At 46.8% G+C, this 27242-nt stretch overlaps 1 protein-coding gene across 8 annotated transcripts in view; it reads right to left on the bottom strand.

Annotated features, from left to right (window-relative positions):
• The window catches only part of dysf (dysferlin), a 312999-nt gene that overhangs the window by 176329 nt on the left and 109428 nt on the right, over window positions 1–27242 (bottom strand). For all 8 annotated transcript variants that reach the window (XM_062983273.1, XM_062983274.1, XM_062983275.1 and 5 more), the window contains 5 exons: window positions 26996–27111; window positions 22486–22599; window positions 20657–20834; window positions 10594–10718; window positions 1173–1279 (listed from right to left, as the gene is read on the bottom strand). In XM_062983273.1, the coding sequence (XP_062839343.1) occupies window positions 1173–1279; window positions 10594–10718; window positions 20657–20834; window positions 22486–22599; window positions 26996–27111 (640 nt within the window). The remainder of the gene's footprint in view (window positions 1–1172; window positions 1280–10593; window positions 10719–20656; window positions 20835–22485; window positions 22600–26995; window positions 27112–27242) is intronic.

Genomic DNA, 27242 nt, shown 5'->3' with positions numbered 1-27242 from the left:
CTGGCAGCCTGTTACGGGGATTGGAAAATAAACAAGGGTTGTGAGATATAGGTGACAAGAGCCATGTGACAGAGAGCAGCTCCTAGTGGCATCATCATACGTAATGCATTAACACGGTTGTTCAGGGAACGCCTTCCAAATCTTTAACAAGGAGGAAATTGCGTACAAGAGACTCTCAGTGAACCCCTGGCAATGGGTAGGCGCCATAATAATAATAATAACAACAACAACAACAAAGTAGACTCTCGGTGAACAAAAAGAGCTTGTATTTTGTAAAGAAATGGAATGGAAATGTGATAAAATTGTTAATAACTAGCTGTGCCCAGCCATGTGTTGCTGTTGCGTAGTCCTAAGTAGGTGGCCGGAATCGTGGCCGGAATTGTGAAACTGGAAAGATGTTAAAAAATGCCTCTGTGTCTGTCTAAAACTGAATGTTGTTTGTCTGTTGGCATTGAATGTTTGCCATATATGTGTTCATTGTAATCCGCCCTGAGTCCCCTTCGGGGTGAGAAAGAAGGGCGGAATATAAATACTGTCAATAAATAAATAAATAAATAATTGTTGTTTTGCACTACAAATAAGGCATGTGCAGTGTGCATAGGAATTTGTTCGTTTTTTTTTTTTTCAAGTGATAATTCGGCCCCTCCATAGTCTGAAGGATTGTGGACCGGCCCTTTGCTTTAGAAGTTTGAGGACCCCTGCGCTAGAAGATGCACAGCCAACTCCAGAAGCCATTGAGTAACTAACTCCTAATGCTGCAAAGAGCGGTTTTGCTGATGAGCGAGTCTGGCTGGATGCAGCAGGGCTGTTTCCTTAAAACCTCTCCTCCGCGGGCCAACCTTTCTGCGATGAGGACAAAGGCGCTTGTCTCCCAGTCCCGGGGATTTCCCTCTTTGCGCGGATGCGAGGCATGCGAGGAAGGATGACTCACAACTCGGGGTCCTTCTTGGGGGGCACAGACACAAAGGCCCCATTCAGGCCAAGCCAAGGCAGAGAGCAGGGAGGGAGAAGCCCGGAGTGGGAATTTATGGCCGGCCTCGAGCATCACCTTCCCGGCTCCGTGCCTTGGCTCCGCAAAGGGCTTTCTTCGGGGGCAAGGAGCCTGTCCAAGGCAAACAAACCCACGGAGAGGCTCCAAAGCGCCGCGGCCACACAGGGGGATGGATGCCTACCTGCAGTCCGCAATGGCCTCATCCATCAGCCGCGCAAGCAGGGCCTCCACGTCGCCGGCGGAGCCTTTGGCTTTCAGGGCCACGTGGACCAGGGCCAGGTTGGCTTCCTGCACAGCGGGCACAAAACACAGGCACGCATGAGTCTCCACAACAGGCAGCATGGGTGACGACAACAGGATACGAGAAAGGGATCTAGGAGAACACACGATGAACATGTGCCCACAGGGTGATGCGGCAGCAGAAAAGGCCAATGCGATTCTACACTGCCTCAATAGGAGTCCAGTGTCCACACCAAGGAAAGTGTTTTTTATCCTGTCAGAAATGGACCACACGATGAACATGTGCCCACAGGGTGATGCGGCAGCAGAAAAGGCCAATGCGATTCTACACTGCCTCAATAGGAGTCCAGTGTCCACGTCAAGGAAACTGTTTTTTATCCTGTCAGAAATGGGCCACACGATGAACATGAGCCCACAGTGTGATGCGGCACCAAAAAAGGCCAATGTGATTCTACACTGCCTCAATAGGAGTCCAGTGTCCAGGTCAAGGAAAGTGTATTTTATCCTGTCAGAAATGGGCCACACGATGAACATGTGCCCACAGGGTGATGCGGCACCAAAAAAGGCCAATGTGATTCTACACTGCCTCAATAGGAGTCCAGTGTCCAGGTCAAGGAAAGTGTTTTTTATCCTGTCAGAAATGGGCCACACGATGAACATGTGCCCACAGGGTGATGCGGCAGCAGAAAAGGCCAATGCGATTCTACACTGCCTCAATAGGAGTCCAGTGTCCAGGTCAAGGAAAGTGTTTTTTATCCTGTCAGAAATGGGCCACAAGATGAACATGAGCCCACAGTGTGATGCGGCAGCAGAAAAGACCAATGTGATTCTACACTGCCTCAATAGGAGTCCAGTGTCCAGGTCAAGGAAAGTGTTTTTTATCCTGTCAGAAATGGACCACAAGATGAACATGAGCCCACAGTGTGATGCGGCAGCACAAAAGGCCAATGCGATTCTACACTGCCTCAATAGGAGTCCAGTGTCCAGGTCAAGGAAAGTGTTTTTTATCCTGTCAGAAACGGACCACAAGATGAACATGTGCCCACAGTGTGATGCGGCACCAAAAAAGGCCAATGCGATTCTACACTGCCTCAATAGGAGTCCAGTGTCCAGGTCAAGGAAAGTGTTTTTTATCCTGTCAGAAATGGACCACAAGATGAACATGTGCCCACAGGGTGATGCGGCAGCAGAAAAGGCCAATGTGATTCTACACTGCCTCAATAGAAGTCCAGTGTCCAGGTCAAGGAAAGTGTTTTTTATCCTGTCAGAAATGGACCACAAGATGAACATGAGTCCACAGTGTGATGCGGCAGCACAAAAGACCAAAGCGATTCTACACTGCCTCAATAGGAGTCCAGTGTCCAGGTCAAGGAAAGTGTTTTTTATCCTGTCAGAAATGGACCACAAGATGAACATGTGCCCACAGTGTGATGCGGCACCAAAAAAGGCCAATGCGATTCTACACTGCCTCAATAGGAGTCAAGTGTCCAGGTCAAGGAAAGTGTTTTTTATCCTGTCAGAAATGGACCACAAGATGAACATGTGCCCACAGTGTGATGCGGCACCAAAAAAGGCCAATGCGATTCTACACTGCCTCAATAGGAGTCCAGTGTCCAGGTCAAGGAAAGTGTTTTTTATCCTGTCAGAAATGGACCACAAGATGAACATGTGCCCACAGTGTGATGCGGCACCAAAAAAGGCCAATGTGATTCTACACTGCCTCAATAGGAGTCCAGTGTCCAGGTCAAGGAAAGTGTTTTTTATCCTGTCAGAAACGGACCACAAGATGAACATGTGCCCACAGTGTGATGCGGCACCAAAAAAGGCCAATGTGATTCTACACTGCCTCAATAGGAGTCCAGTGTCCAGGTCAAGGAAAGTGTTTTTTATCCTGTCAGAAATGGACCACAAGATGAACATGTGCCCACAGTGTGATGCGGCAGCAGAAAAGGCCAATGTGATTCTACACTGCCTCAATAGGAGTCCAGTGTCCAGGTCAAGGAAAGTGTTTTTTATCCTGTCAGAAACGGACCACAAGATGAACATGTGCCCACAGTGTGATGCGGCACCAAAAAAGGCCAATGTGATTCTACACTGCCTCAATAGGAGTCCAGTGTCCAGGTCAAGGAAAGTGTTTTTTATCCTGTCAGAAATGGACCACAAGATGAACATGAGCCCACGGTGTGATGCGGCACCAAAAAAGGCCAATGTGATTCTACACTGCCTCAATAGGAGTCCAGTGTCCAGGTCAAGGAAAGTGTTTTTTATCCTGTCAGAAATGGACCACAAGATGAGCATGAGCCCACAGGGTGATGCGGCAGCAGAAAAGGCCAATGCGATTCTACACTGCCTCAATAGGAGTCCAGTGTCCAGGTCAAGGAAAGTGTTTTTTATCCTGTCAGAAATGGACCACAAGATGAACATGAGCCCACAGTGTGATGCGGCAGCACAAAAGGCCAATGCGATTCTACACTGCATCAATAGGAGTCCAGTGTCCAGGTCAAGGAAAGTGTTTTTTATCCTGTCAGAAACGGACCACAAGATGAACATGAGCCCACGGTGTGATGCGGCACCAAAAAAGGCCAATGTGATTCTACACTGCCTCAATAGGAGTCCAGTGTCCAGGTCAAGGAAAGTGTTTTTTATCCTGTCAGAAATGGACCACAAGATGAACATGAGCCCACAGTGTGATGCGGCAGCACAAAAGGCCAATGCGATTCTACACTGCCTCAATAGGAGTCCAGTGTCCAGGTCAAGGAAAGTGTTTTTTATCCTGTCAGAAACGGACCACAAGATGAACATGAGCCCACGGTGTGATGCGGCACCAAAAAAGGCCAATGTGATTCTACACTGCCTCAATAGGAGTCCAGTGTCCAGGTCAAGGAAAGTGTTTTTTATCCTGTCAGAAATGGACCACAAGATGAGCATGAGCCCACAGGGTGATGCGGCAGCAGAAAAGGCCAATGCGATTCTACACTGCCTCAATAGGAGTCCAGTGTCCAGGTCAAGGAAAGTGTTTTTTATCCTGTCAGAAATGGACCACAAGATGAACATGAGCCCACAGTGTGATGCGGCAGCACAAAAGGCCAATGCGATTCTACACTGCATCAATAGGAGTCCAGTGTCCAGGTCAAGGAAAGTGTTTTTTATCCTGTCAGAAATGGACCACAAGATGAACATGAGCCCACAGTGTGATGCGGCAGCACAAAAGGCCAATGTGATTCTACACTGCCTCAATAGGAGTCCAGTGTCCAGGTCAAGGAAAGTGTTTTTTATCCTGTCAGAAATGGACCACAAGATGAACATGAGCCCACAGTGTGATGCGGCAGCACAAAAGGCCAATGTGATTCTACACTGCCTCAATAGGAGTCCAGTGTCCAGGTCAAGGAAAGTGTTTTTTATCCTGTCAGAAATGGACCACAAGATGAACATGAGCCCACAGTGTGATGCGGCAGCACAAAAGGCCAATGTGATTCTACACTGCCTCAATAGGAGTCCAGTGTCCACACCAAGGAAAGTGTTTTTTATCCTGTCAGAAATGGACCACAAGATGAGCATGAGCCCACAGGGTGATGCGGCAGCAGAAAAGGCCAATGTGATTCTACACTGCCTCAATAGGAGTCCAGCGTCCAGGTCAAGGAAACTGTTTTTTATCCTGTCAGAAATGGACCACACGATGAACATGAGCCCACAGTGTGATGCGGCAGCAGAAAAGGCCAATGCGATTCTACACTGCCTCAATAGGAGTCCAGTGTCCAGGTCAATGAAAGTGTTTTTTATCCTGTCAGAAATGGACCACAAGATGAACATGAGCCCACAGTGTGATGCGGCAGCACAAAAGGCCAATGCGATTCTACACTGCCTCAATAGGAGTCCAGTGTCCAGGTCAATGAAAGTGTTTTTTATCCTGTCAGAAATGGACCACAAGATGAACATGAGTCCACAGTGTGATGCGGCAGCACAAAAGGCCAATGCGATTCTACACTGCATCAATAGGAGTCCAGTGTCCAGGTCAAGGAAAGTGTTTTTTATCCTGTCAGAAATGGACCACACGATGAACATGAGCCCACAGTGTGATGCGGCAGCACAAAAGGCCAATGCGATTCTACACTGCATCAATAGGAGTCCAGTGTCCAGGTCAATGAAAGTGTTTTTTATCCTGTCAGAAATGGACCACAAGATGAACATGAGCCCACAGTGTGATGCGGCAGCACAAAAGGCCAATGTGATTCTACACTGCCTCAATAGGAGTCCAGTGTCCAGGTCAAGGAAAGTGTTTTTTATCCTGTCAGAAATGGGCCACACGATGAACATGAGCCCACAGGGTGATGCGGCACCAAAAAAGGCCAATGCGATTCTACACTGCCTCAATAGGAGTCCAGTGTCCAGGTCAAGGAAAGTGTTTTTTATCCTGTCAGAAATGGACCACAAGATGAACATGAGCCCACAGTGTGATGCGGCAGCACAAAAGGCCAATGTGATTCTACACTGCCTCAATAGGAGTCCAGTGTCCAGGTCAAGGAAAGTGTTTTTTATCCTGTCAGAAATGGACCACAAGATGAACATGAGCCCACAGTGTGATGCGGCAGCACAAAAGGCCAATGCGATTCTACACTGCCTCAATAGGAGTCCAGTGTCCACACCAAGGAAAGTGTTTTTTATCCTGTCAGAAATGGACCACAAGATGAACATGAGCCCACAGTGTGATGCGGCAGCACAAAAGGCCAATGTGATTCTACACTGCCTCAATAGGAGTCCAGTGTCCAGGTCAAGGAAAGTGTTTTTTATCCTGTCAGAAATGGACCACAAGATGAACATGAGCCCACAGTGTGATGCGGCAGCACAAAAGGCCAATGCGATTCTACACTGCCTCAATAGGAGTCCAGTGTCCACACCAAGGAAAGTGTTTTTTATCCTGTCAGAAATGGACCACAAGATGAACATGTGCCCACAGGGTGATGCGGCAGCACAAAAGGCCAATGCGATTCTACACTGCCTCAATAGGAGTCCAGTGTCCAGGTCAAGGAAAGTGTTTTTTATCCTGTCAGAAATGGACCACAAGATGAACATGAGCCCACAGTGTGATGCGGCAGCACAAAAGGCCAATGCGATTCTACACTGCCTCAATAGGAGTCCAGTGTCCACACCAAGGAAAGTGTTTTTTATCCTGTCAGAAATGGACCACAAGATGAACATGAGCCCACAGTGTGATGCGGCAGCACAAAAGGCCAATGCGATTCTACACTGCCTCAATAGGAGTCCAGTGTCCAGGTCAAGGAAAGTGTTTTTTATCCTGTCAGAAATGGGCCACAAGATGAACATGTGCCCACAGTGTGATGCAGCAGCAGAAAAGGCCAATGTGATTCTACACTGCATCAATAGGAGTCCAGTGTCCAGGTCAAGGAAAGTGTTTTTTATCCTGTCAGAAATGGACCACAAGATGAACATGAGCCCACAGTGTGATGCGGCAGCACAAAAGGCCAATGCGATTCTACACTGCCTCAATAGGAGTCCAGTGTCCAGGTCAAGGAAAGTGTTTTTTATCCTGTCAGAAATGGGCCACAAGATGAACATGTGCCCACAGTGTGATGCAGCAGCAGAAAAGGCCAATGTGATTCTACACTGCATCAATAGGAGTCCAGTGTCCAGGTCAAGGAAAGTGTTTTTTATCCTGTCAGAAATGGACCACACGATGAACATGAGCCCACAGTGTGATGCAGCAGCAGAAAAGGCCAATGTGATTCTACACTGCATCAATAGGAGTCCAGCGTCCAGGTCAAGGAAAGTGTTTTTTATCCTGTCAGAAATGGACCACAAGATGAACATGAGCCCACAGTGTGATGCAGCAGCAGAAAAGGCCAATGTGATTCTACACTGCATCAATAGGAGTCCAGCGTCCAGGTCAAGGAAAGTGTTTTTTATCCTGTCAGAAAAGGGCCACAAGATGAACATGTGCCCACAGTGTGATGCAGCAGCAGAAAAAGCCAATGTGATTCTACACTGCATCAATAGGAGTCCAGTGTCCAGGTCAAGGAAAGTGTTTTTTTTCCTGTCAGAAATGGACCACAAGATGAACATGTGCCCACAGTGTGATGTGGCAGCAGAAAAGGCCAATGCGATTCTACACTGCCTCAATAGGAGTCCAGTGTCCCGATCAAGGAAAGTGTTTCTTCATCATGTGAGAAGCAAATTGAGAATATACTGCAAGTTGCTTCTTGTGTGAGAGAATCAGCCATCTACAAAGGCGTTGCTCGGGGGCGCCCAGATGTGTTACCATCTTGTGGGGAGGCTTGTCTCACACCCTCGCATGGGAAGCTGGAGCTGACAGATGGGAGCTCACCCTATCTCACAGATTCACACTGCTGACCTTCAGGTGTTCAAGTCAGCAGTTCAGCCGGCACAAGGGTTTAACCCATCATGTCACCATTGCTCCTCTAAGGAAAGTTGTTTCAAAGCTTCCAAGGAAGGAGCTCCCACCACGCTCCAAAGCAGAAGGTTCCATTGTTGAACAGCTCTTGTGATCAAGAAGATCTTCCTAATGTTTAAATGGAATCTCCTTCTCTGTAACTTGAACCCGTGTCTCCACTGCGTCCTAGTTTCCAGGGCAGCAGAAAGGAAACCTCCTCCCTCTTCCTGGGTGTTTGAAAAAGAACTCCCTATTTACCATTTAAATTCAATGGTGAATAGGGAGTTCTTTTTCAAACACCCTGTATTTACTCATGGCTCCTCTCCTGTCTCCTCTCCACCTTCTCTTCTGCAGGATAAACAGACCCAGCTCTTTAAGATGCTCCTCATAGGGATTGTTCATGGTCTCCAGACCTTGGATCCTTGTTCCTCTGGACACCTTCCAGCTTAGAGCCAATGTCTCTTTTGAACTGTGGGGCCCAGAATTGAACACTCTGGGATTCCAGGTAAACAGGCTTGACCAAAGCAGAGTAGAGAGTTATCATGACTTCCCTTGATCTGGACACTGGATTCCTTCTGATGCAGCCCAAAATCCCATTGGCTTTTTGAGCTGCTGCATCACACTCTTGGCTCATACTCAACTTGTTCTTCACTGAGACTCCAAGATCTTTCTGACTGTTGTGGAGCCAGGCATTATATTATTATTATCATCTATCTGGGATCTTTACATTTCATTTTTTTCTGCCTAAGTGTCGTATCTTACATTTCTCCTTGTTGAAGATTAATTGTGTTAGTTTTGGCCAATCATCTCTCTAATCTGTTAAGGTCCTTGTGCATCCTGTCCCTCCTCGTATGGTCCCATCTGCAGACTTGATCCGCCTGCCCTCTAGACCTTCATCCAAGTCATCAATAAAGGCAAGGTTTTTAAAGGACCCTCAGAGGTGGTTTTTCCGGGGGCTAATGGGAGCGGCAGTCCAAAAAGGCCCCTTTTGCCCTTCTTTGGAGGTCTGAGCCTGCAGCAAAGATCAGACCTGGTGGGCAGTCAAAACAACCACAACAGAGCGAGAGACAATCAGCCGAAATGAACAAAATGAATATCAACAAGGAGAAATGAACACAATGACATTCAGGCAGTACAAGAGAAAGGCACAGAAATAGGATGGCTGGCACCTGGCTTGGAAACAGTCCATAGGAGCAAAAGGATCTTAGGGGACTCCAAGCTCGATATGAGCCCACAGTGTGATGCAGCAGCTAAAAAAGCCAATGCGATTCCAGTTGGCAACAATAGGAGTATAAAGTCCAGGTGGAAGGAAGTTGTGCTTATTTTGCAGGAAACAAAATAATGTTTCCTGGCTTGGAAACAGTCCATGGGAGCAAAAGGATCTCAGGGGACTCCAAGCTCGATATGAGCCCACAGTATAATGCAGCAGCTAAAAAAGCCAATGCGATTCCAGTTGGCAACAATAGGAATGGAAGGAAGTTGTGCTTATTTTGCAGGAAACAAAATAATGTTTCCTGGCTTGGAAACAGTCCATGGGAGCAAAAGGATCTCAGGGGACTCCAAGCTCGATATGAGCCCACAGTATAATGCAGCAGCTAAAAAAGCCAATGTGATTCTAGTTGGCAACAATAGGAGTATAAAGTCCAGGTGGAAGGAAGTTGTGCTTATTTTGCAGGAAACAAAATAATGTTTCCTGGCTTGGAAACAGTCCATGGGAGCAAAAGGATCTCAGGGGACTCCAAGCTCGATATGAGCCCACAGTATAATGCAGCAGCTAAAAAAGCCAATGCGATTCCAGTTGGCAACAATAGGAATGGAAGGAAGTTGTGCTTATTTTGCAGGAAACAAAATAATGTTTCCTGGCTTGGAAACAGTCCATGGGAGCAAAAGGATCTCAGGGGACTCCAAGCTCGATATGAGCCCACAGTATAATGCAGCAGCTAAAAAAGCCAATGTGATTCTAGTTGGCAACAATAGGAGTATAAAGTCCAGGTGGAAGGAAGTTGTGCTTATTTTGCAGGAAACAAAATAATGTTTCCTGGCTTGGAAACAGTCCATGGGAGCAAAAGGATCTCAGGGGACTCCAAGCTCGATATGAGCCCACAGTATAATGCAGCAGCTAAAAAAGCCAATGTGATTCTAGTTGGCAACAATAGGAGTATAAAGTCCAGGTGGAAGGAAGTTGTGCTTATTTTGCAGGAAACAAAATAATGTTTCCTGGCTTGGAAACAGTCCATAGGAGCAAAAGGATCTCAGGGGACTCCAAGCTCGATATGAGCCCACAGTATGATGCAGCAGCTAAAAAAAGCCAATGTGATTTCAGTTTGCAACAATAGGAATGGAAGGAAGTTGTGCTTATTTTGCAGGAAACAAAATAATGTTTCCTGGCTTGGAAACAGTCCATAGGAGCAAAAGGATCTTAGGGGACTCCAAGCTCGATATGAGCCCACAGTATGATGCAGCAGCTAAAAAAAGCCAATGTGATTCTAGTTGGCAACAATAGGAGTATAAAGTCCAGGTGGAAGGAAGTTGTGCTTATTTTGCAGGAGAGAAGGTAAGATGTAAGGTGAAGACTGCTGGTGCCTCTCCAAACTACAACTCCCAGGATTCCAAAGCATTCAGTCATAGTCATTAAAGTGGGAGGTCAAACTACATTCATTTTGCACCTCCGGTTGCAAAGAATAATATGATAACAGGGATACTATGGCTTCTATACTGTGGCATGAATGCAGCTTGACCTCACTTTACCTGGAAGGGCTCAAGCCTATGGAATTGGCGAGCAGGTGGAAGACCTTCCAAAACTGCAACTCCCAGAACTCCACGGCATTGCATCAGGTTGGGTTAAGGTGGTGCCCAACTACATTCATTCCACAGTGCAGATGCACCCTGTTCCATGTGCCTGGTGACCCCCACGTAAGCCTCCAATCCCGCCGTCCTCGCACGTTTTCACACTCACCAGCCGATCCGCGGCTCCAGAGAGGAGGTTCTGCACGTCCGTCCTGTGGCCGATGTCTTCCCAGTACGAGGAGAGGATGACCACGGGCTTCACGTTGCCCCAAGGCAGGTAGTAGTACTGGCAGCCTGTTACGGGGATTGGAAAATAAACAAGGGTCGTGAGATATAGGTGACAAGAGCCATGTGACAGAGAGCAGCTCCTGGTGGCATCATCATACGTAATGCATTAACACGGTTGTTCAGGGAACGCCTTCCAAATCTTTAACAAGGAGGAAAATACATACAAGAGACTCTCAGTGAACCCCTGGCAATGGGTAGGTGCCATAGTGTGATGACTCATGGGCCTTGTAGTCCTGCTCATGACATTATAATGCCTGATGAAGAAGAAAACTTGGGTTTTTTACCTTCCCAGTCAGAACTGGAATCTTCTCAGCCAGATCTTTCCCAGGCAGATCTGGGAACCTTGCACCTGCAAGAAAGTTGTGTCCCAGAAGTATGTCAAACAAACCCTGAGCCTACATCTCCCGTGTTCTCTCGCCATGAGTTTTGTAAACAACAGAGGGGTTTGGAAGCAGCTTCGCGCAGGAGTGCGAGGATAGCAGCTAAGAATGTACCCAATTAAGTCTGCTTTTCGTGAGAATCTTTAAGGAGTCAGACATCTGGTCTCAGAGTTTAGCTTTCGTTTCTGGTTCCTAGAGAACTGCTTCGGCGGGAAAGTTAGACTCTATATAGGTGTTTTACCCGCGTAGTAACTTCGCGGAGTCAATTCGTCAGCCTCCGGAGCGAGTTGTGTCTGGACAGCGCGCTCCGATTCAAGCCTCGCTCCAGCCTTGCCTTGTTTCCAGCCTCCGCTCCTGTTTCCCAGTCTTTGTTTACCTACGGATCTTGCCTTGTTTCCCAGGACTAACCCTTGCCTTGTTTCACGGATTTTACCAAGTTATTCCACGGACCTTGTTCTTGTTCCTCGTTACCTTGTTCCACGTTTCAAGCCTTGTTTCAAGTATCAAGTTATTTCCTAGCCTTGCTCAAGTTCATGGACTAAAGGACCTTGTCATCTCCCCTCACTTTGCCTGGCAAAGTGAGTGTTTCGGTTATTGGATTACAACTTTGGACCTTAATATTTCGTATTGGACATTGTTTCTTTGGACTAATTTTGACCTTTCCTGAAAGGTCTGCTTCTGGACTAACTTTTACATTTGCTTTTACTAACTTTATATATTTCCTTAATAAAGATATTAGATAGAATCTGGCCTCTGCGTATGGTTATTGGTGCTCTGTAGCCTGGGTCGTGACAGTTTGACTCCGCCACCCTAAGCACCAATTAACCTCGGCCAGAATGTCTACCGGAGTCGTACCTGGGCCGAGCGGCCAGCCGATTACCTACACCATCGACAAGGATGAGGTGGACCGAATCCGTGATAAGCTCAATGCACAGGATGGGGAAATAAAGGGTTTGAAGGAACGCGGAATCCGTCTTCCGGCCATGGCGTTGCCAACCAAGTTTACTGGAGAAGCTTCTAAGGTTCATGTTTTCCGTCGCCAATGCCAAGCTTATCTAGAGGCCCGTGATGCCGAGTTTCCCCAGGAAGACATCAAGGTGGCGTGGATTTACAGTCTCCTAGACGGGCCAGCGGCTAACTGGGCGACGGCTCTGTTCGACCAAGCCTCCCCACATCTAAGGTCAGCGCAACATTTCTTGGACCACCTTAAGGCGACCTGGGGAATCGAGGACAATTTGGAGGCCGCCGGGCACAAACTCCGCCGCCTCTTCCAAGGAGACAGACCCATGTCTCAGTACATAGCCGAGTTCCGAGTGCTGGCCCACAACACCGGCTGGAACGATGTTGCCCTCAGAGGACAATTTCGGGAGGGTCTCAACATTGAAATGCTGGAGGAAATCTCCAAGGTGGATCCTCCCCAAACGCTGGAAGCACTCATCGATCAATGTTTACGGGCTGAAGTCATGATTGCCAACAGAAAACAGTGGGTCCGAGGCCAGAGCGGTAGAGCTGGGGCAAAACCCTCCGCTCCCGCCAGCGTTCAGCCGCGTCCAGTGTGGAGACCCCCACCACCATCCCCATACCCCAGAGGGGGCGAGGAGGTGCCGATGCAGCTGGGCAATGTGCGTCCCAGATTAGATGCCGCCGAGAAGGCCCGCCGCCAACGCCTAAATCTCTGCTGGTATTGCGGGAATGGGGGCCACTTCGCCAGAGAGTGCCCAGCCAAAGGGAAGCCCGCCGCCCGTCTTGCGGCGGCGTCCTCCACGGAGACGAAGGCGTCTGAGGCGGCTGGCACACAGCCGGCGGGGGAAGCCAACGACCGGGCGTAGAGAGGCTCGCCAACCCGGTCAAGAAACCCGTTCAAGAGCCGCCAACCGGGGTCCTGTTCCTTCTAGTGGTTACCTTATGGTCAGCAAAAAGGGGACCCGTCATGATCCACGCCATGATAGACTCAGGAGCTACCAACAATTTCATTGATAGAGAGTATGCCGACTCTCTGGGATTACAATATCATGACTTCAAGAATGCCCGTGTGGTGCAAGCCATCGATGGCCGCCCTCTCAAGACGGGCCCCGTAAGCCAGTGGTCGGAACCCACCAGGATGTGGATAAGGGAACATATGGAAGAGATTTCCTTCTTTGTTACTGAGGTTCCCCATTTCCCTGTGATTTTGGGGATTCCATGGCTGACACTTCACGACCCAAGCATCTCCTGGTCCAACAGAGAACTGCAGTTTGCTTCAAAGTACTGCCAAAATCATTGCCTCGTAGCCAAGGTCTGCCATGCCACAGACACCGAGCCCATCATCACCTTGCCAAAGAAGTACTCCGAGTATTGGGATGTATTCAATGAAAAAGAAGCCGAAAGGTTACCCCCACATAGACCTTATGACTGTGCCATTGACTTGGTGGAGGGGGCCCCGATCCCGCGAGGGCATCTCTACTCCCTGACTGAACCAGAGCAAGAAGCTCTCAGGGAATTCATAGAGACAAACCTTCGCAAGGGATTCATCAGACCCTCTCAATCCCCAGCCGCCTCCCCAGTGATGTTTGTGAAAAAGAAGTCAGGGGAATTACGCTTGGTGGTGGACTACAGAGCATTGAATAATATCACCAAGCGGAACAGCTATCCCCTGCCCTTAATCTCGGATCTACTAGACCGACTTCGAGGAGCCAAGGTTTACACCAAGCTGGATCTTCGGGGAGCTTACAACTTAGTTCGCATCAGAGAAGGGGACGAGTGGAAGACCGCCTTCCAGACTAAATTCGGATTATTCGAGTCCCGAGTTATGAATTATGGATTATGCGGAGCTCCCGCAACGTTCCAGCATTTTGTCAATGACATTTTCCAGGACTATCTAGATAGGTTCTTGATAATCTACCTGGACGATTTTTTGGTGTTTTCTAGATCACAATCAGAACATGAGAACCACGTCAAAATGGTGCTACAACGATTGCGGGATCATGGACTTTATGCCAAGCTGGAAAAATGCGCTTTTGATCTACAAGAGGTAGATTTCCTTGGATACCGTATCTCGCCTCTAGGGCTCTCCATGGATCCAGCCAAGGTTTCAGCAGTATTGGAATGGCGGGCGCCAACTAACAAGAAGGAGGTGCAGCGATTCTTGGGGTTCGCGAACTACTACCGCAAGTTCATTCCAGATTTTGCCCGCTGGTCTGACCCAATCACTAGCTGCATCCGTGGAAAACGGCCCTTCCGCTGGACTGATCAAGCAGAGAAAGGGTTCCAGCAACTAAAGAAATTATTCACATCCCAGCCAATCCTTCAGCATCCAGATCCTGAAACCCTTTTTGTGGTGCAAGCGGACGCCTCTGATGTGGCAATTGGGGCTGTGCTCCTACAACCGGTGGGAGATCACCTTCATCCTTGTGCTTATTATTCTCGTCAACTAACCGCACCAGAGAGGAACTATACCATTTGGGAAAAGGAACTATTAGCCATAAAGGCAGCTTTTGAAACTTGGAGACATTGGCTAGAAGGGGCCAAATTTCCCATTGAAGTCCACACTGATCATCGGAATCTAGAACATCTAAGAACTGCCCGCAAGCTAAATCAAAGGCAGCAACGTTGGGCTTTATTCTTTGAACGTTTCAACTTCCAGATTCATTATGTGACCCCAGCCCAAACCAAGCAAGCAGACGCCCTGTCACGTAAACCGGAATACGCTGCGGGACGCAAGGAGACCTTTGAATCCCAACTACTACAACCCGAGAACTTTGCCACGCTCACAGTGGGGAACACCAAATCCACTCCCATTGATTCAACTCCCCCTAATCCAGGGCCCATCTGTGCTCAAGAAATCAGGGCTAGTCAGCAAGCAGATGCTTGGACGCAGGACCAACTTCGTCAAGGTCTGCACTTTCCCTTTTCGCTTAAAGATGGACTGCTTTGCTATAGAAATCATGTTTATATCCCACCCGGACCGGGCAGGGAAAAAATACTTCGTCTGTGTCATGACTGCAAACCAGCAGGGCATTTCGGACTATTTAAAACCATGCATTTGATCCTAAGAGATTTCTGGTGGCCCAAGATCCGCAAGGATGTAGAAAAATAGGTTAACACCTGCCCAGTATGCCAGCGCTCCAAGATAAGAAGGGAGAAGCCCTCAGGGCTTCTACACCCCCTTCCTAACCCATCTCGCCCATGGGAAATAATTTCTGCGGATTTTATCACTGACTTACCACCTTCCTGTGGATTCACCACGATCCTAGTGGTGGTGGACCTTTTCACCAAGTTAGCCCATTTCATTCCCTGTGAAGGTCTTCCCACGGCCCAAGAGACTGCAGATTTATTCCTCCAACATGTTTTCAGACTACATGGATTGCCCAAGAGTTTGGTCACAGACCGTGGATCCCAATTCACCTCTCGTTTCTGGAAGGCACTACAAAAACTATTGGGCATAGACTCTCGTTTATCTTCAGCTCATCATCCCCAAACGGATGGGCAAACGGAGCGCACCAATGCCACTTTGGAACAGTACCTTCGCTGTTATGTAAACTACCAACAGGACAATTGGGCTTCTCTGTTACCACTGTCGGAATTTGCCTACAACAATGGAGTCCAGGCTTCTACAAAAGAAACGCCGTTCTTTGCAAACTACGGCTTCCATCCACGTTTCTTTCCCCCTGTCATTGAAACTTCAGAAGTTCCCGCAGCAGAAGATTGGCTGCAGGAACTCACAGCGGTGCAACAACTTTTGCTTCAGCAACTGGAACAAGCCAAGGAGGACTATAAACGTCACGCGGACAAACATCGCCAGCCGGGCCCCGAAATCAAGGTAGGAGATCGGGTTTTTCTGTCCACTCGCTTTTTGCCCTCCCACCGCCCTTGCCGGAAGTTAGATGCCCGTTTCATTGGCCCTTATCCAGTGGTGGCACAATTAAACCCCGTGACTTTCAAACTCCAACTTCCGCGTTCAATGCGCATTCACCCAGTGTTTCACCGCTCCCTGCTCCTTCCGGCGGATGGTGTACGGCCAGATGTAGACCGGCCGGCCCCCGTCCCTATTTTGGTGGATGGGGAGGACGAGTTCGAGGTTCAGGACATTTTAGATTCTCGCTTTCACCGCCGCCGCCTGCAATATCTCATTGATTGGGTGGGTTTTGGCCCTGAGGAACGCTCTTGGGAAGACGCCTCCACAGTCCATGCTCCTGATCTAACCCGTCGCTTTCATCAGACCTATCCCGCCAAGCCACGACCTCGCGCCTCGGGGAGAGAGTCCCAGTTTGGGAGGGGCCTTGAGGAGGGGGATAGTGTGATGACTCATGGGCCTTGTAGTCCTGCTCATGACATTATAATGCCTGATGAAGAAGAAAACTTGGGTTTTTTACCTTCCCAGTCAGAACTGGAATCTTCTCAGCCAGATCTTTCCCAGGCAGATCTGGGAACCTTGCACCTGCAAGAAAGTTGTGTCCCAGAAGTATGTCAAACAAACCCTGAGCCTACATCTCCCGTGTTCTCTCGCCATGAGTTTTGTAAACAACAGAGGGGTTTGGAAGCAGCTTCGCGCAGGAGTGCGAGGATAGCAGCTAAGAATGTACCCAATTAAGTCTGCTTTTCGTGAGAATCTTTAAGGAGTCAGACATCTGGTCTCAGAGTTTAGCTTTCGTTTCTGGTTCCCAGAGAACTGCTTCGGCGGGAAAGTTAGACTATATAGGTGTTTTACCCGCGTAGTAACTTCGCGGAGTCAATTCGTCAGCCTCCGGAGCGAGTTGTGTCTGGACAGCGCGCTCCGATTCAAGCCTCGTTCCAGCCTTGCCTTGTTTCCAGCCTCCGCTCCTGTTTCCCAGTCTTTGTTTACCTACGGATCTTGCCTTGTTTCCCAGGACTAACCCTTGCCTTGTTTCACGGATTTTACCAAGTTATTCCACGGACCTTGTTCTTGTTCCTCGTTACCTTGTTCCACGTTTCAAGCCTTGTTTCAAGTATCAAGTTATTTCCTAGCCTTGCTCAAGTTCATGGACTAAAGGACCTTGTCATCTCCCCTCACTTTGCCTGGCAAAGTGAGTGTTTCGGTTATTGGATTACAACTTTGGACCTTAATATTTCGTATTGGACATTGTTTCTTTGGACTAATTTTGACCTTTCCTGAAAGGTCTGCTTCTGGACTAACTTTTACATTTGCTTTTACTAACTTTATATATTTCCTTAATAAAGATATTAGATAGAATCTGGCCTCTGCGTATGGTTATTGGTGCTCTGTAGCCTGGGTCGTGACACATAACAACAACAACAACAACAACGAAGCAGACTCTTAATGAACAAAAAGAGATTGTATTTTGTAAAGAAATGGAATGGAAATGTAATAAAATTATTAATAACTAGCTGTGCCCAGCCATGTGTTGCTGTTGCGTAGTCCTAAGTAGGTGGCCGGAATCGTAGCCGGAATCGTGAAACTGGAAAGATGTTAAAAAATGCCTCTGTGTCTGTCTAAAACTGAATGTTGTTTGTCTGTTGGCATTGAATGTTTGCCATATATGTGTTCATTGTAATCCGCCCAGAGGATGACCACGGGCTTCACGTTGCCCCAAGGCAGGTAGTAGTACTGGCAGCCTGTTACGGGGATTGGAAAATAAACAAGGGTTGTGAGATATAGGTGACAAGAGCCATGTGACAGAGAGCAGCTCTTGGTGGCATCATCATACGTAATGCATTAACACGGTTGTTCAGGGAACGCCTTCCAAATCTTTAACAAGGAGGAAAATACATACAAGAGACTCTCAGTGAACCCCTGGCAATGGGTAGGTGCCATAACAACAACAACAACAACAACGAAGCAGACTCTTAATGAACAAAAAGAGATTGTATTTTGTAAAGAAATGGAATGGAAATGTAATAAAATTATTAATAACTAGCTGTGCCCAGCCATGTGTTGCTGTTGCGTAGTCCTAAGTAGGTGGCCGGAATCGTAGCCGGAATCGTGAAACTGGAAAGATGTTAAAAAATGCCTCTGTGTCTGTCTAAAACTGAATGTTGTTTGTCTGTTGGCATTGAATGTTTGCCATATATGTCAAGGACAGAACGCCACAAGATTCAAAGTAACAGAGCCATGAGGCTCAATCATAACACTATATGTGTTCATTGTAATCCGCCCTGAGTCCCCTTCGGGGTGAGAAAGAAGGGCGGAATATAAATACTGTAAATAAATAAATAAATAAATAAATATTTGTTTGTGGAAGCAAATATGAGTGTTGTAATTAGTCACCTTGATTAGCAATGAATGGTCCTGTTGCTTCAAAGCTGGGCCGGGCAGTGGCGCAGGCTGGTTAGGAGCCAACTGCAATAAATCACTCTGACCAAGAGGTCATGAGTTCGAGGCCAGCCCATGTCGGAGTGAGCACCCGACCATGGAAATAAAAAATAGCCCTGCTCGTTGTTGAGCTAAGCAACCCGAAAGATAGTTGCATCTATCAAGTAGGAAACTTAGGTACCACTTATGTGGGGAGGCTAATTTAACTAATTTACAACACCATTAAAATCGTCCAGCAGCGTTTGGAATGAGGAAGTCGGCTTCACAGTGGATGATGAAGTAGCTGCTCCCCCCTGTGGCCGGAATGAAGCTGGAGAAGGTTAAATTGCCTCAGGTCTCTGTATTTGTCTCTATGTTCATATGGCATTGAATGTTTGCCTTGTATGTGTACATTGTGGTCTGCCCTGAATCCCCTTCGGGGTGAGAAGGAAGGGCAGAATATAAATACTGCAAAGAAATAAATAAATAAAGCATGGTTCTTTCTTCCCTGCGGGAATCCTTCGTCAGGGTATTGTGAACTGTGTGAAATGTTAAAATCAATCTAGGCTGTTAGAAATGCCTTCTGTGTGAGTTTCGGCAAGGCATTTCAGTAGCTATGGAGTTAATAAGAACCTGCTTTGATTGATGTAACACAGGACCAATGGGGTCAAGTGATTGACCGGGACTTCCTTCATGATCTGTGGAATGCGGGGAGTGTTAGCGTGTTCAGCGTGAGCGTTCACTGAAGATGGACAATGAATGCTTTGCTCTGTAGCCGAGGAGACACAGCCATGTGTCTGGGACTTATTGTAAATGGCTGTAACTGTATATAGTGATGTAAATAAAAATAAAGAACAGTTGGATTTCAACTGACCCTTCGACTGCTGGAGTTTTGTTGACCAGTGCTGATTCTCCGTATGAGAAGGCAGCCTGGAGGAGGAGGGATCGGTGAGACTGGGATGATGATTTTTGGAACCCACTCTGCATGGCAACCATAGTCTCACCCCATCGTCCCTCTGACATCCTTTATTGGGAGCTGGCTCTGGTTGTTTCCTGTCTGGAATATCCTTATTTTCAGAGTGTTGTTCTTTATTTACTGTCCAGATTGTAGAGTTTTTTAATGCTGGCTGCCAGGTTTCATTCATTTTGATGGTTCCCAGGAACCCAATCTATGCCTCGAGTGTTGGCGCACGGTAGCCGTTGAAGCCCCGCCCACCTGGCTAACGTCATCAAGTTTCTCAGGGGCCTCTGCGCATGCGTAATTAGTAATTTTTGGTTCTGGGAGGTTTTCTGTAATTTGGACCTAATTTTACAGGGTTTTTTGATTGAAAGACATGGATGGGATAACTATGTCTTTTGTGGCCAAATTTGGTGTGATTTGGTCCAGTGGTTTTGTTGTTTACTCCATGGGAATTACGCATATTACATTTTTATATAGATAGATTATTATTTTTTTAAGGAACGATTGAAGGATAGGGTGGAGTATAAATAAAGTTTTATTATTATTGTAAACCTCCAAAAACATCTGGATGAAAGCCAGAGCTCAAGTGTGCTGCTTATTCTAGAGATGAGCTACTATACAAGGTCAGAGACTGTGCTATTATAATTAACGCTTTATAATTAACCGGACACCCATCCCCTGTAAACGATTAAAAAAATTCCATTTTGTCGTTTGTCCCACAGCACTTTATAACATTACTGCACTTTAGTTCAAATGTCCCCTCCATACTACCCCCCTCCATTAACCTGGTGGTTCATTCCATTTTACTATGTCTGTACTCATTTTATGCTTTTAATAATAATAATAATTATTATTATTATTATTATTATTTATTTTTATACCCCGCCCCATCTCCCCAAAGGGACTCGGGGTGGCTTACATGGGGCCAAGCCCAGGTCACAAACATATATATATATATATATATATATATATATATATATAATGAGTTTTATTATCATTGTAATGTATTGTTTTATAGTGTCGATTTTATTGTGGTTTTATTTACTGTAATGTGTTTTAACTGTTGTGTTTGTTTTGTTAGCTGCCCTGAGTCCCTGTCGGGAGATGGTGGCAGGGTATAAGAATAAAGTTGCTTACTTACTTACTACTAACTACAAAATCTCTGCTAACTGTGACCAAGACTCTGCAATGTTTTAGGGATCAGAACTAACTGCTTGCCTTTGAGACAGTCCACCCCATTGCGCAGCTGGATGGGGAGGCCGTGAGAGGATTGGATTCACGGGTCTACCTAAGCATGGGGAGTTGTATGTGTTTTACTCTTTCTCTCTTCCACCCCCACGAACACGGTGCTCACCATCAAAGACGGCCCGGCTGTACTGGGTGGCGGAGGCCAAGGGCAGGCAGGTGTTGTCGAACTTGTTGCCGTAATTCCCGATGCTGACCTCGAACTGGATGGCGTCGTCCACGTCTTGCAACATGGTGGCCGAGTAGAAGGTGGCGCAGAGGCAGAACTTCCTCCTCCGCAAGTACTTCTGCGTGGAGAGAGAAAGGGAGGCACGGGAAGTCACAAGTCAGCCCTCCGGATGGAGTGGAGGACTAGAAAATGCCCAAAGGTCAGGCAGGAGCATACTGTTGAGAGAGAAAAAATGTCATCCTGCACTGCTTAAGTCTCTATGGTTAGATAGGAAGCCTAGAAAAGAATTAGGGACACCTTCCCCAGTTCCTTGTATGCTTTGATTAGGATTTACCATTGTTTCCTGCTTCCCGTCCTATTTAGGTCAACCCACCCTTTGATGCTTTAGAAATGTGATCTCTCCTAGGGCTTTGACGGAACTTCCCCAATTTGGCTTTTGGAATGTTTATGGCCCTAGAGAAGAACAGACCCATGAGGTTTGGTCGCCATTCCAGCTTCCTGCTTTGTTCCAGAGAGGACGCACCTCTGTCCTCTATTAGTCAAGATGTAGCTATCTATACCTTTGTTATTTTAATCTGTCTATGTGTATTAGAACAGGATAGATTAGATAGTTAGGTCCAAACCTTTTCTATCCATCAATGGATTTCTTTTTACCTCAATAAATGCTTTTAAACCTTTAAAGTTAACTTTGCATCCCTTTGCTTTCCTGAAGACAAAAAGGCCTTCCGAAACTCACACTGCGCATAAGTCTCACCGCTGCAATTTTTACTCTGCTATTTTAATGGGAATTTACCCCATAAAGACGGTGATTATAGCTTAACGGCTCATCCATTCACAACACATACAACAGAATTGTGCTGGAAGACCTAGGAAACACCTAAAGAGAATATATATATATATATATATATATATATATATATATATATTTCAGATACAAGTCAATGAAACCGTGGGTACCACTCCTGCAGATACAGTGTGTTACAGTTCTCATGGACTACAAGTTAAACATGAGCCAGGAATGTGATGCTTAAAAAGCCAATGGGATTTTGGCCTGCATCAAGAGAAGGCAAGTGCCTAGATCCAGGGAAGTAAGTCATGCAACTTCTCGATTCTGCCTTGGTCAGACCACACCTGGAATCACACGGTGTCCCGTTCTGGGCACCACAAGTGAGGGGAGATGGTGAATCGACGCTGGAATGGGCCCAGATGAGGGCCATTAAAAGGATCAAGGGTCTGGAGAACAAGCCCTATGAGGAGCGGCTGAAAGAGTTGGGCATGTTTAGCCTGCAGAAGAGAAGGCTGAGAGGAGACATGATAGTCGTGTATGAATATATGAGGGGAAGTCATAGGGAGCAAGCTTGCTTTCTGCTGCCCTGGAGACTAGGATGCAATGGAACAATGGCTTCAAACTACAGGAAAGCAAGGAGATTCCACCTGAACATCAGGAAGAACTTCCTCACTGTGAGAGAGATCAGTTCAGCAGTGGAACTCTCTGCCCTGGAGTGCGGTGGAGGCTCCTTCTTTGGAGGCTTTTAAGCAGAGGCTGGATGGCCATCTGTTAGACGTTCTTTGAAGGCAATTTCCTTCTTCTTGGCAGGGGGTTGGACTGGAAGGCCCATGAGGTCTCTTCCAACTCTAGGATTCTAGGATTCTATACCCTTTGAGACTCTTTAATGATTTTAGGGAGAGTCAAACCTCTGGAAACCATTACAGCAAAAGAGATCCATCTCTTCCTAAAGAGATTCCCGATTAAGTGGAGCATTTCCGACCTCAACCCTCAGGATGTCGTCCGCAGGAAGGGCCTCCAGCTTCTGCTCGACGTGGTCCACCAGCTTGGTCTCCAGCTCCACCAGCAATCGGCCACGATAAGCAACACCTTCCCCCTGACAAGGAGGAAACAATGACATTAGAAACGAGGCTGAGAGGGTCCCTCAGCCTCCAGGAAGAGTTAGCTTCATCCAGAAGGATTTCTCAAGAGTGGTGACTCCTCACGTTGGGTACGTCTACCTATACTGTTTGGCACCACCTTCATTGCTATGGCTCCATGCTGTGGGTCCTAGGAGTTGTGGTTTTGCAAGGTCTTTAGCCTTGGGTTGCTGTGAGTTTTCTGGGCTGTATGGCCATGTTCCGGAAGCATTCTCCCTTGACGTTTCACCTGCATCTGTGGCTAAAGACATCTTCAGAGACTCTGTTGGAGGTGAAGCAAGCAAAGTGTCTCTCTCTATCTCTCTCTCTCTCTCTCTGGAATGATTTATTTATTTATTTATGACAATATTTATATCCCGCCCTTCTCACCCAACAGGGGACTCAGGGCGGCTTACAATAAAACACACATATAAAAACTGTACAATGCACTATAAATCAGTTTTAAAAAAATTAACTTACATAAAACATTCATAAAACGCATTATAAAATACAGATAGGCGTGCTCAAGTTTAAAAGACTTGGTCTGTCAACTGAGTTCCAGTATACATAATAGTAATTAATGCTGCTGATTCTTATTCAAAAGCCTGGCCCCACAACCAAGTTTTTACCTTCCTACGGAAGGATAGGAGGGAGGGAGCCTGCCTGACTTCAATGGGGAGGGCCTTCCATAGGCGGGGAGCCACCACTGAAAAGGCCCCGTCTCTCGTCCCCGCCAGACGCACCTGTGAGGTTGACAGGACCGTGAGCAGGGCCTCACCTGATGATCTTAAGCTTCGAGGTGGGTCATAGCGGGAGAAACGTTCGGACAGAGAAGCTGGGCCGGAACCGTTTAGAGCTTTATAGGCTAAAGCCAGCACCCTGAATTGTGCTCGGTAGCTAATGGGCAGCCAGTGGAGCTGGTGTAACAGAGGAGTAGTGCGCTCCCTGAACGCTGCCCCAGTTATTAACCTGGCTGCCTCCCTCCCGTTGGACTAGTTGAAGCTTCCGAACAGTCTTCAAAGGCAGCCCCACGTAGAGTGCGTTGCAGTAGTCTAAACAGGATGTAACGAGAGCGTGGACCACCGTGGCCAAGTCCGGCTTCCCAAGGTACGGTCGCAGCTGGCGCACAAGTTTTAACTGTGCGAAGGCTCCCCTGGGGCTCCAGGCTCAACGATGAGTCCAGGATCACCCCCAGACTGCGCACCTGCGCCTTCAGGGGGAGTGTGACCCCATCAATCACAGGCTGTCACCCTATACCCTGTTCGGCCTTCCGACTGACCAGGAGGACCTCTGTCTTGTCTGGATTCAATTTCAATTTGTTGGCCCAAGGTGTAGCCCTAAGATCAGGTTGGCGGCCCCGGGCATACAATGAGTGCAACTACACTGTAGGATGAGTGCAGTTTAACACAATTTGAACTGCTCTGGCTCCACGCTATGGGGTCCTGGGAGCTGTCGTTCGAGGAACTGGGACTCTTTGGCAGAGAAGGCTAAAGACCTTACAAAAACTACATCTTCCAGGTCTCCATAGCTTGGGGTCATGGCAGTTCAAATCATGTTGACCTCAATTCATTGCAGATGCACCCAAGTGGGAGTAGCAAGAGGTCCACCTGGATGAAGTCAATTCTTCAGTGGAAGACCTTTCAGAGGCTTTTTCAGTGTGGATTCTTGCATGACAATAGGGAGATGGATTAGATGGTTCTAGCATAGGCATGGGCCAACTTGGGCCCTCCCTCCAGGTGTTTTGGACTCCAACTCCCACCATTCCTAACAGCCCCAGGCCCCTTCCTCTTCCCCCTCAGCTGCTTTAGTGAAGGTGGAAGTGGCATCACTTCTATTTAACCTGGAATTGATTGTCAAGATTTTTTAAATGAAAAAGGCATTACAAATTAAGACAGCGCCCTGGGCTTTGGTTGCACAGCCCCCATGGATCCCAAAACCTATGGATGAATGCTCAGGTCCCATAATATACAACAATGTAGTCAAATGACAACCCTTCCATAAAATGGCAAAATCAGGGTTTACTTTTTGGAATCTAACACAGTATTTTCCAAACCATGGATGGTGGGATCTGTGGATACAGAATCTGTGGATATGGGAAACTGCATGTATTTTTTAGGGGAAAGAGCTGTTGTAGATGGTTTAATTGATGATTTAGAGAGGATTGTGAACTTTCTTGTGGCACAAAGTGATGGGCTCTCAAGTCTGGGGAATGATGGTTCTCTCTGTGAGAAAACAGGCTCGGAATGCCTCAAGGGCATTCAGGGGAGTCACAAGTAGCAACAACAGATAAGGAATCGAGTGAAGAGCTGAGTGATAAGGAGAGTTCCCATGGGAACCCACCTGAAGCTACAAAGAGCCAAAAATAGATTGCATCATTCAGAGAGATTATAAAGTTGGGAAAGAAATTCACAAAAAACAGAATGATTTCATGGGTGTCTATTAAACAACAAGTTATTTATCTTAAGATCAGTTCAGGCAACACTGCGTTAGAGTGAGAATCTAAGCCTGAGTTCTCTTGTTCCTGGTTACAAATCAGAGCCAAAAATAGATTGCGTCATTCAGAGAGATTGTGTGGGAAAGTTGGGAAAGAAATTCACAAGAAACAGAATGATTTCATGGGTGTCTATTAAACAACAAGTCGTTTACCTTAAGATCAGTTCAGGCAACACTGTGTTAGAGTGAGAAGCTAAGCCTGAGTTCTCTTGTTCCTGGTTCAAATCAAGCTCTGATTTTGGATTTAATATATCCTGGAAGTTTTCTGTATTCCTGTTCACGTACTCGGGCTTGGGCTGTGGCGCAGGCTGGAGAGCAGCTGCAATGAATCACTGCAATGAATCACTCTGACCAGGAGGTCATGAGTTCGAGGCCCGCTCGGAGCCTATGTTTGTTTGTCTTTGTCCTATGTTAAAAGGCATTGAATGTTTGCTTATATGTGTAATGTGATCCGCCTTGAGTCCCCTTCGGGGTGAGAAGGGCGGAATATAAATGCTGTAAATAAATAATAATAAATAAATACTCCTGTTCAAGTCTTACTAGTTATACCTTCTTGATGGATGGTGGGATCTGTGGATACAGAATCTGTGGATATGGGGAACTGCATGTATTTTTTAGGGGAAAGAGCTGTTGTAGATGGTTTAATTGATGATTTAGAGAGGATTGTGAACTTTCTTGTGGCACAAAGTGATGGGCTCTCAAGTCTGGGGAATGATGGTTCTCTCTGTGAGAAAACAGGCTCGGAATGCCTCAAGGGCATTCAGGGGAGTCACAAGTAGCAACAACAGATAAGGAATCGAGTGAAGAGCTGAGTGATAAGGAGAGTTCCCATGGGAACCCACCTGAAGCTACAAAGAGCCAAAAATAGATTGCATCATTCAGAGAGATTATAAAGTTGGGAAAGAAATTCACAAAAAACAGAATGATTTCATGGGTGTCTATTAAACAACAAGTTATTTATCTTAAGATCAGTTCAGGCAACACTGCTTTAGAGTGAGAATCTAAGCCTGAGTTCTCTTGTTCCTGGTTACAAATCAGAGCCAAAAATAGATTGCGTCATTCAGAGAGATTGTGTGGGAAAGTTGGGAAAGAAATTCACAAAAAACAGAATGATTTCATGGGTGTCTATTAAACAAGTCATTTATCTTAAGATCAGTTCAGGCAACACTGCGTTAGAGTGAAAAGCTAGGCCTGAGTTCTCTTGTTCCTGGTTACAAATCAGAGCCAAAAATAGATTGCGTCATTCAGAGAGATTATAATGGAAAGTTGGGAAAGAAATTCACAAAAACAGAATGATTTCATGGGTGTCTATTAAACAACAAGTCGTTTACCTTAAGATCAGTTCAGGCAACACTGTGTTAGAGTGAGAAGCTAAGCCTGAGTTCTCTTGTTCCTGGTTCAAATCAAGCTCTGATTTTGGATTTAATATATCCTGGAAGTTTTCTGTGTTCCTGTTCATGTACTCCTGTTCAAGTCTTACTAGTTATACCTTCTTGATTGTGGATTTATGCGTTACCTGTGATTCCTGGCTGTTGCTGGAACTTTGTGAGACATTTGGATTATTGTTTGGGTGTCACCTGTTGCTAAACCTTTTTGGACTGTATATCTTCCTTTCTTATTCCTGATTTTTATATGCTTTTAATATGTTTGTTTGCTTATATCCTTGGGCTCTTGTGTGGTGCGGTGGTTGAAGGTGTTTCCAGGCCTGGAGTGCATCAAGAACCAAGGGTTAATGAATGAACAAAGAGATTGCTTTCTCTGCTATGGCAAAGTGATGAGCAGGCAACCTGAACCGACAATCCATATTATTGATATCCGGACAGAGTATCCGGCTTCATTCCTGCAACGCTTCTCCTTCAGTGCTTCCCAACCAATGATCACCTTTCCCGTGTTGAGCTCCTCAAAGGGATCGGGGAATCCGGTGAACTCCCTGGGGCTGCCGTACAGGTTGATGTAGCAAGGGCCAAAGGTGGGCAGGAAACCCAGGCCATCGTCCACTGCGGAGAGAAGAAGAAATAGTCGTGATTGGTGGCAAAGTCCATGCCAAGAATGGAGTGAAACTGCATGACTGGGGTCTGGCTAAGGGCCTGTTAAGGCTTGCCAAGGCTGAATTCACCATCCTGACAAA

This window comes from Anolis carolinensis, chromosome 5 (assembly GCF_035594765.1).
Source record: "Anolis carolinensis isolate JA03-04 chromosome 5, rAnoCar3.1.pri, whole genome shotgun sequence".
Classification (NCBI taxonomy): Eukaryota; Metazoa; Chordata; class Lepidosauria; order Squamata; family Dactyloidae; genus Anolis; species Anolis carolinensis.
The sequence above is the reverse complement of the archived record's forward strand: the minus strand, read 5'-3'. Positions and strand labels throughout refer to the sequence as shown.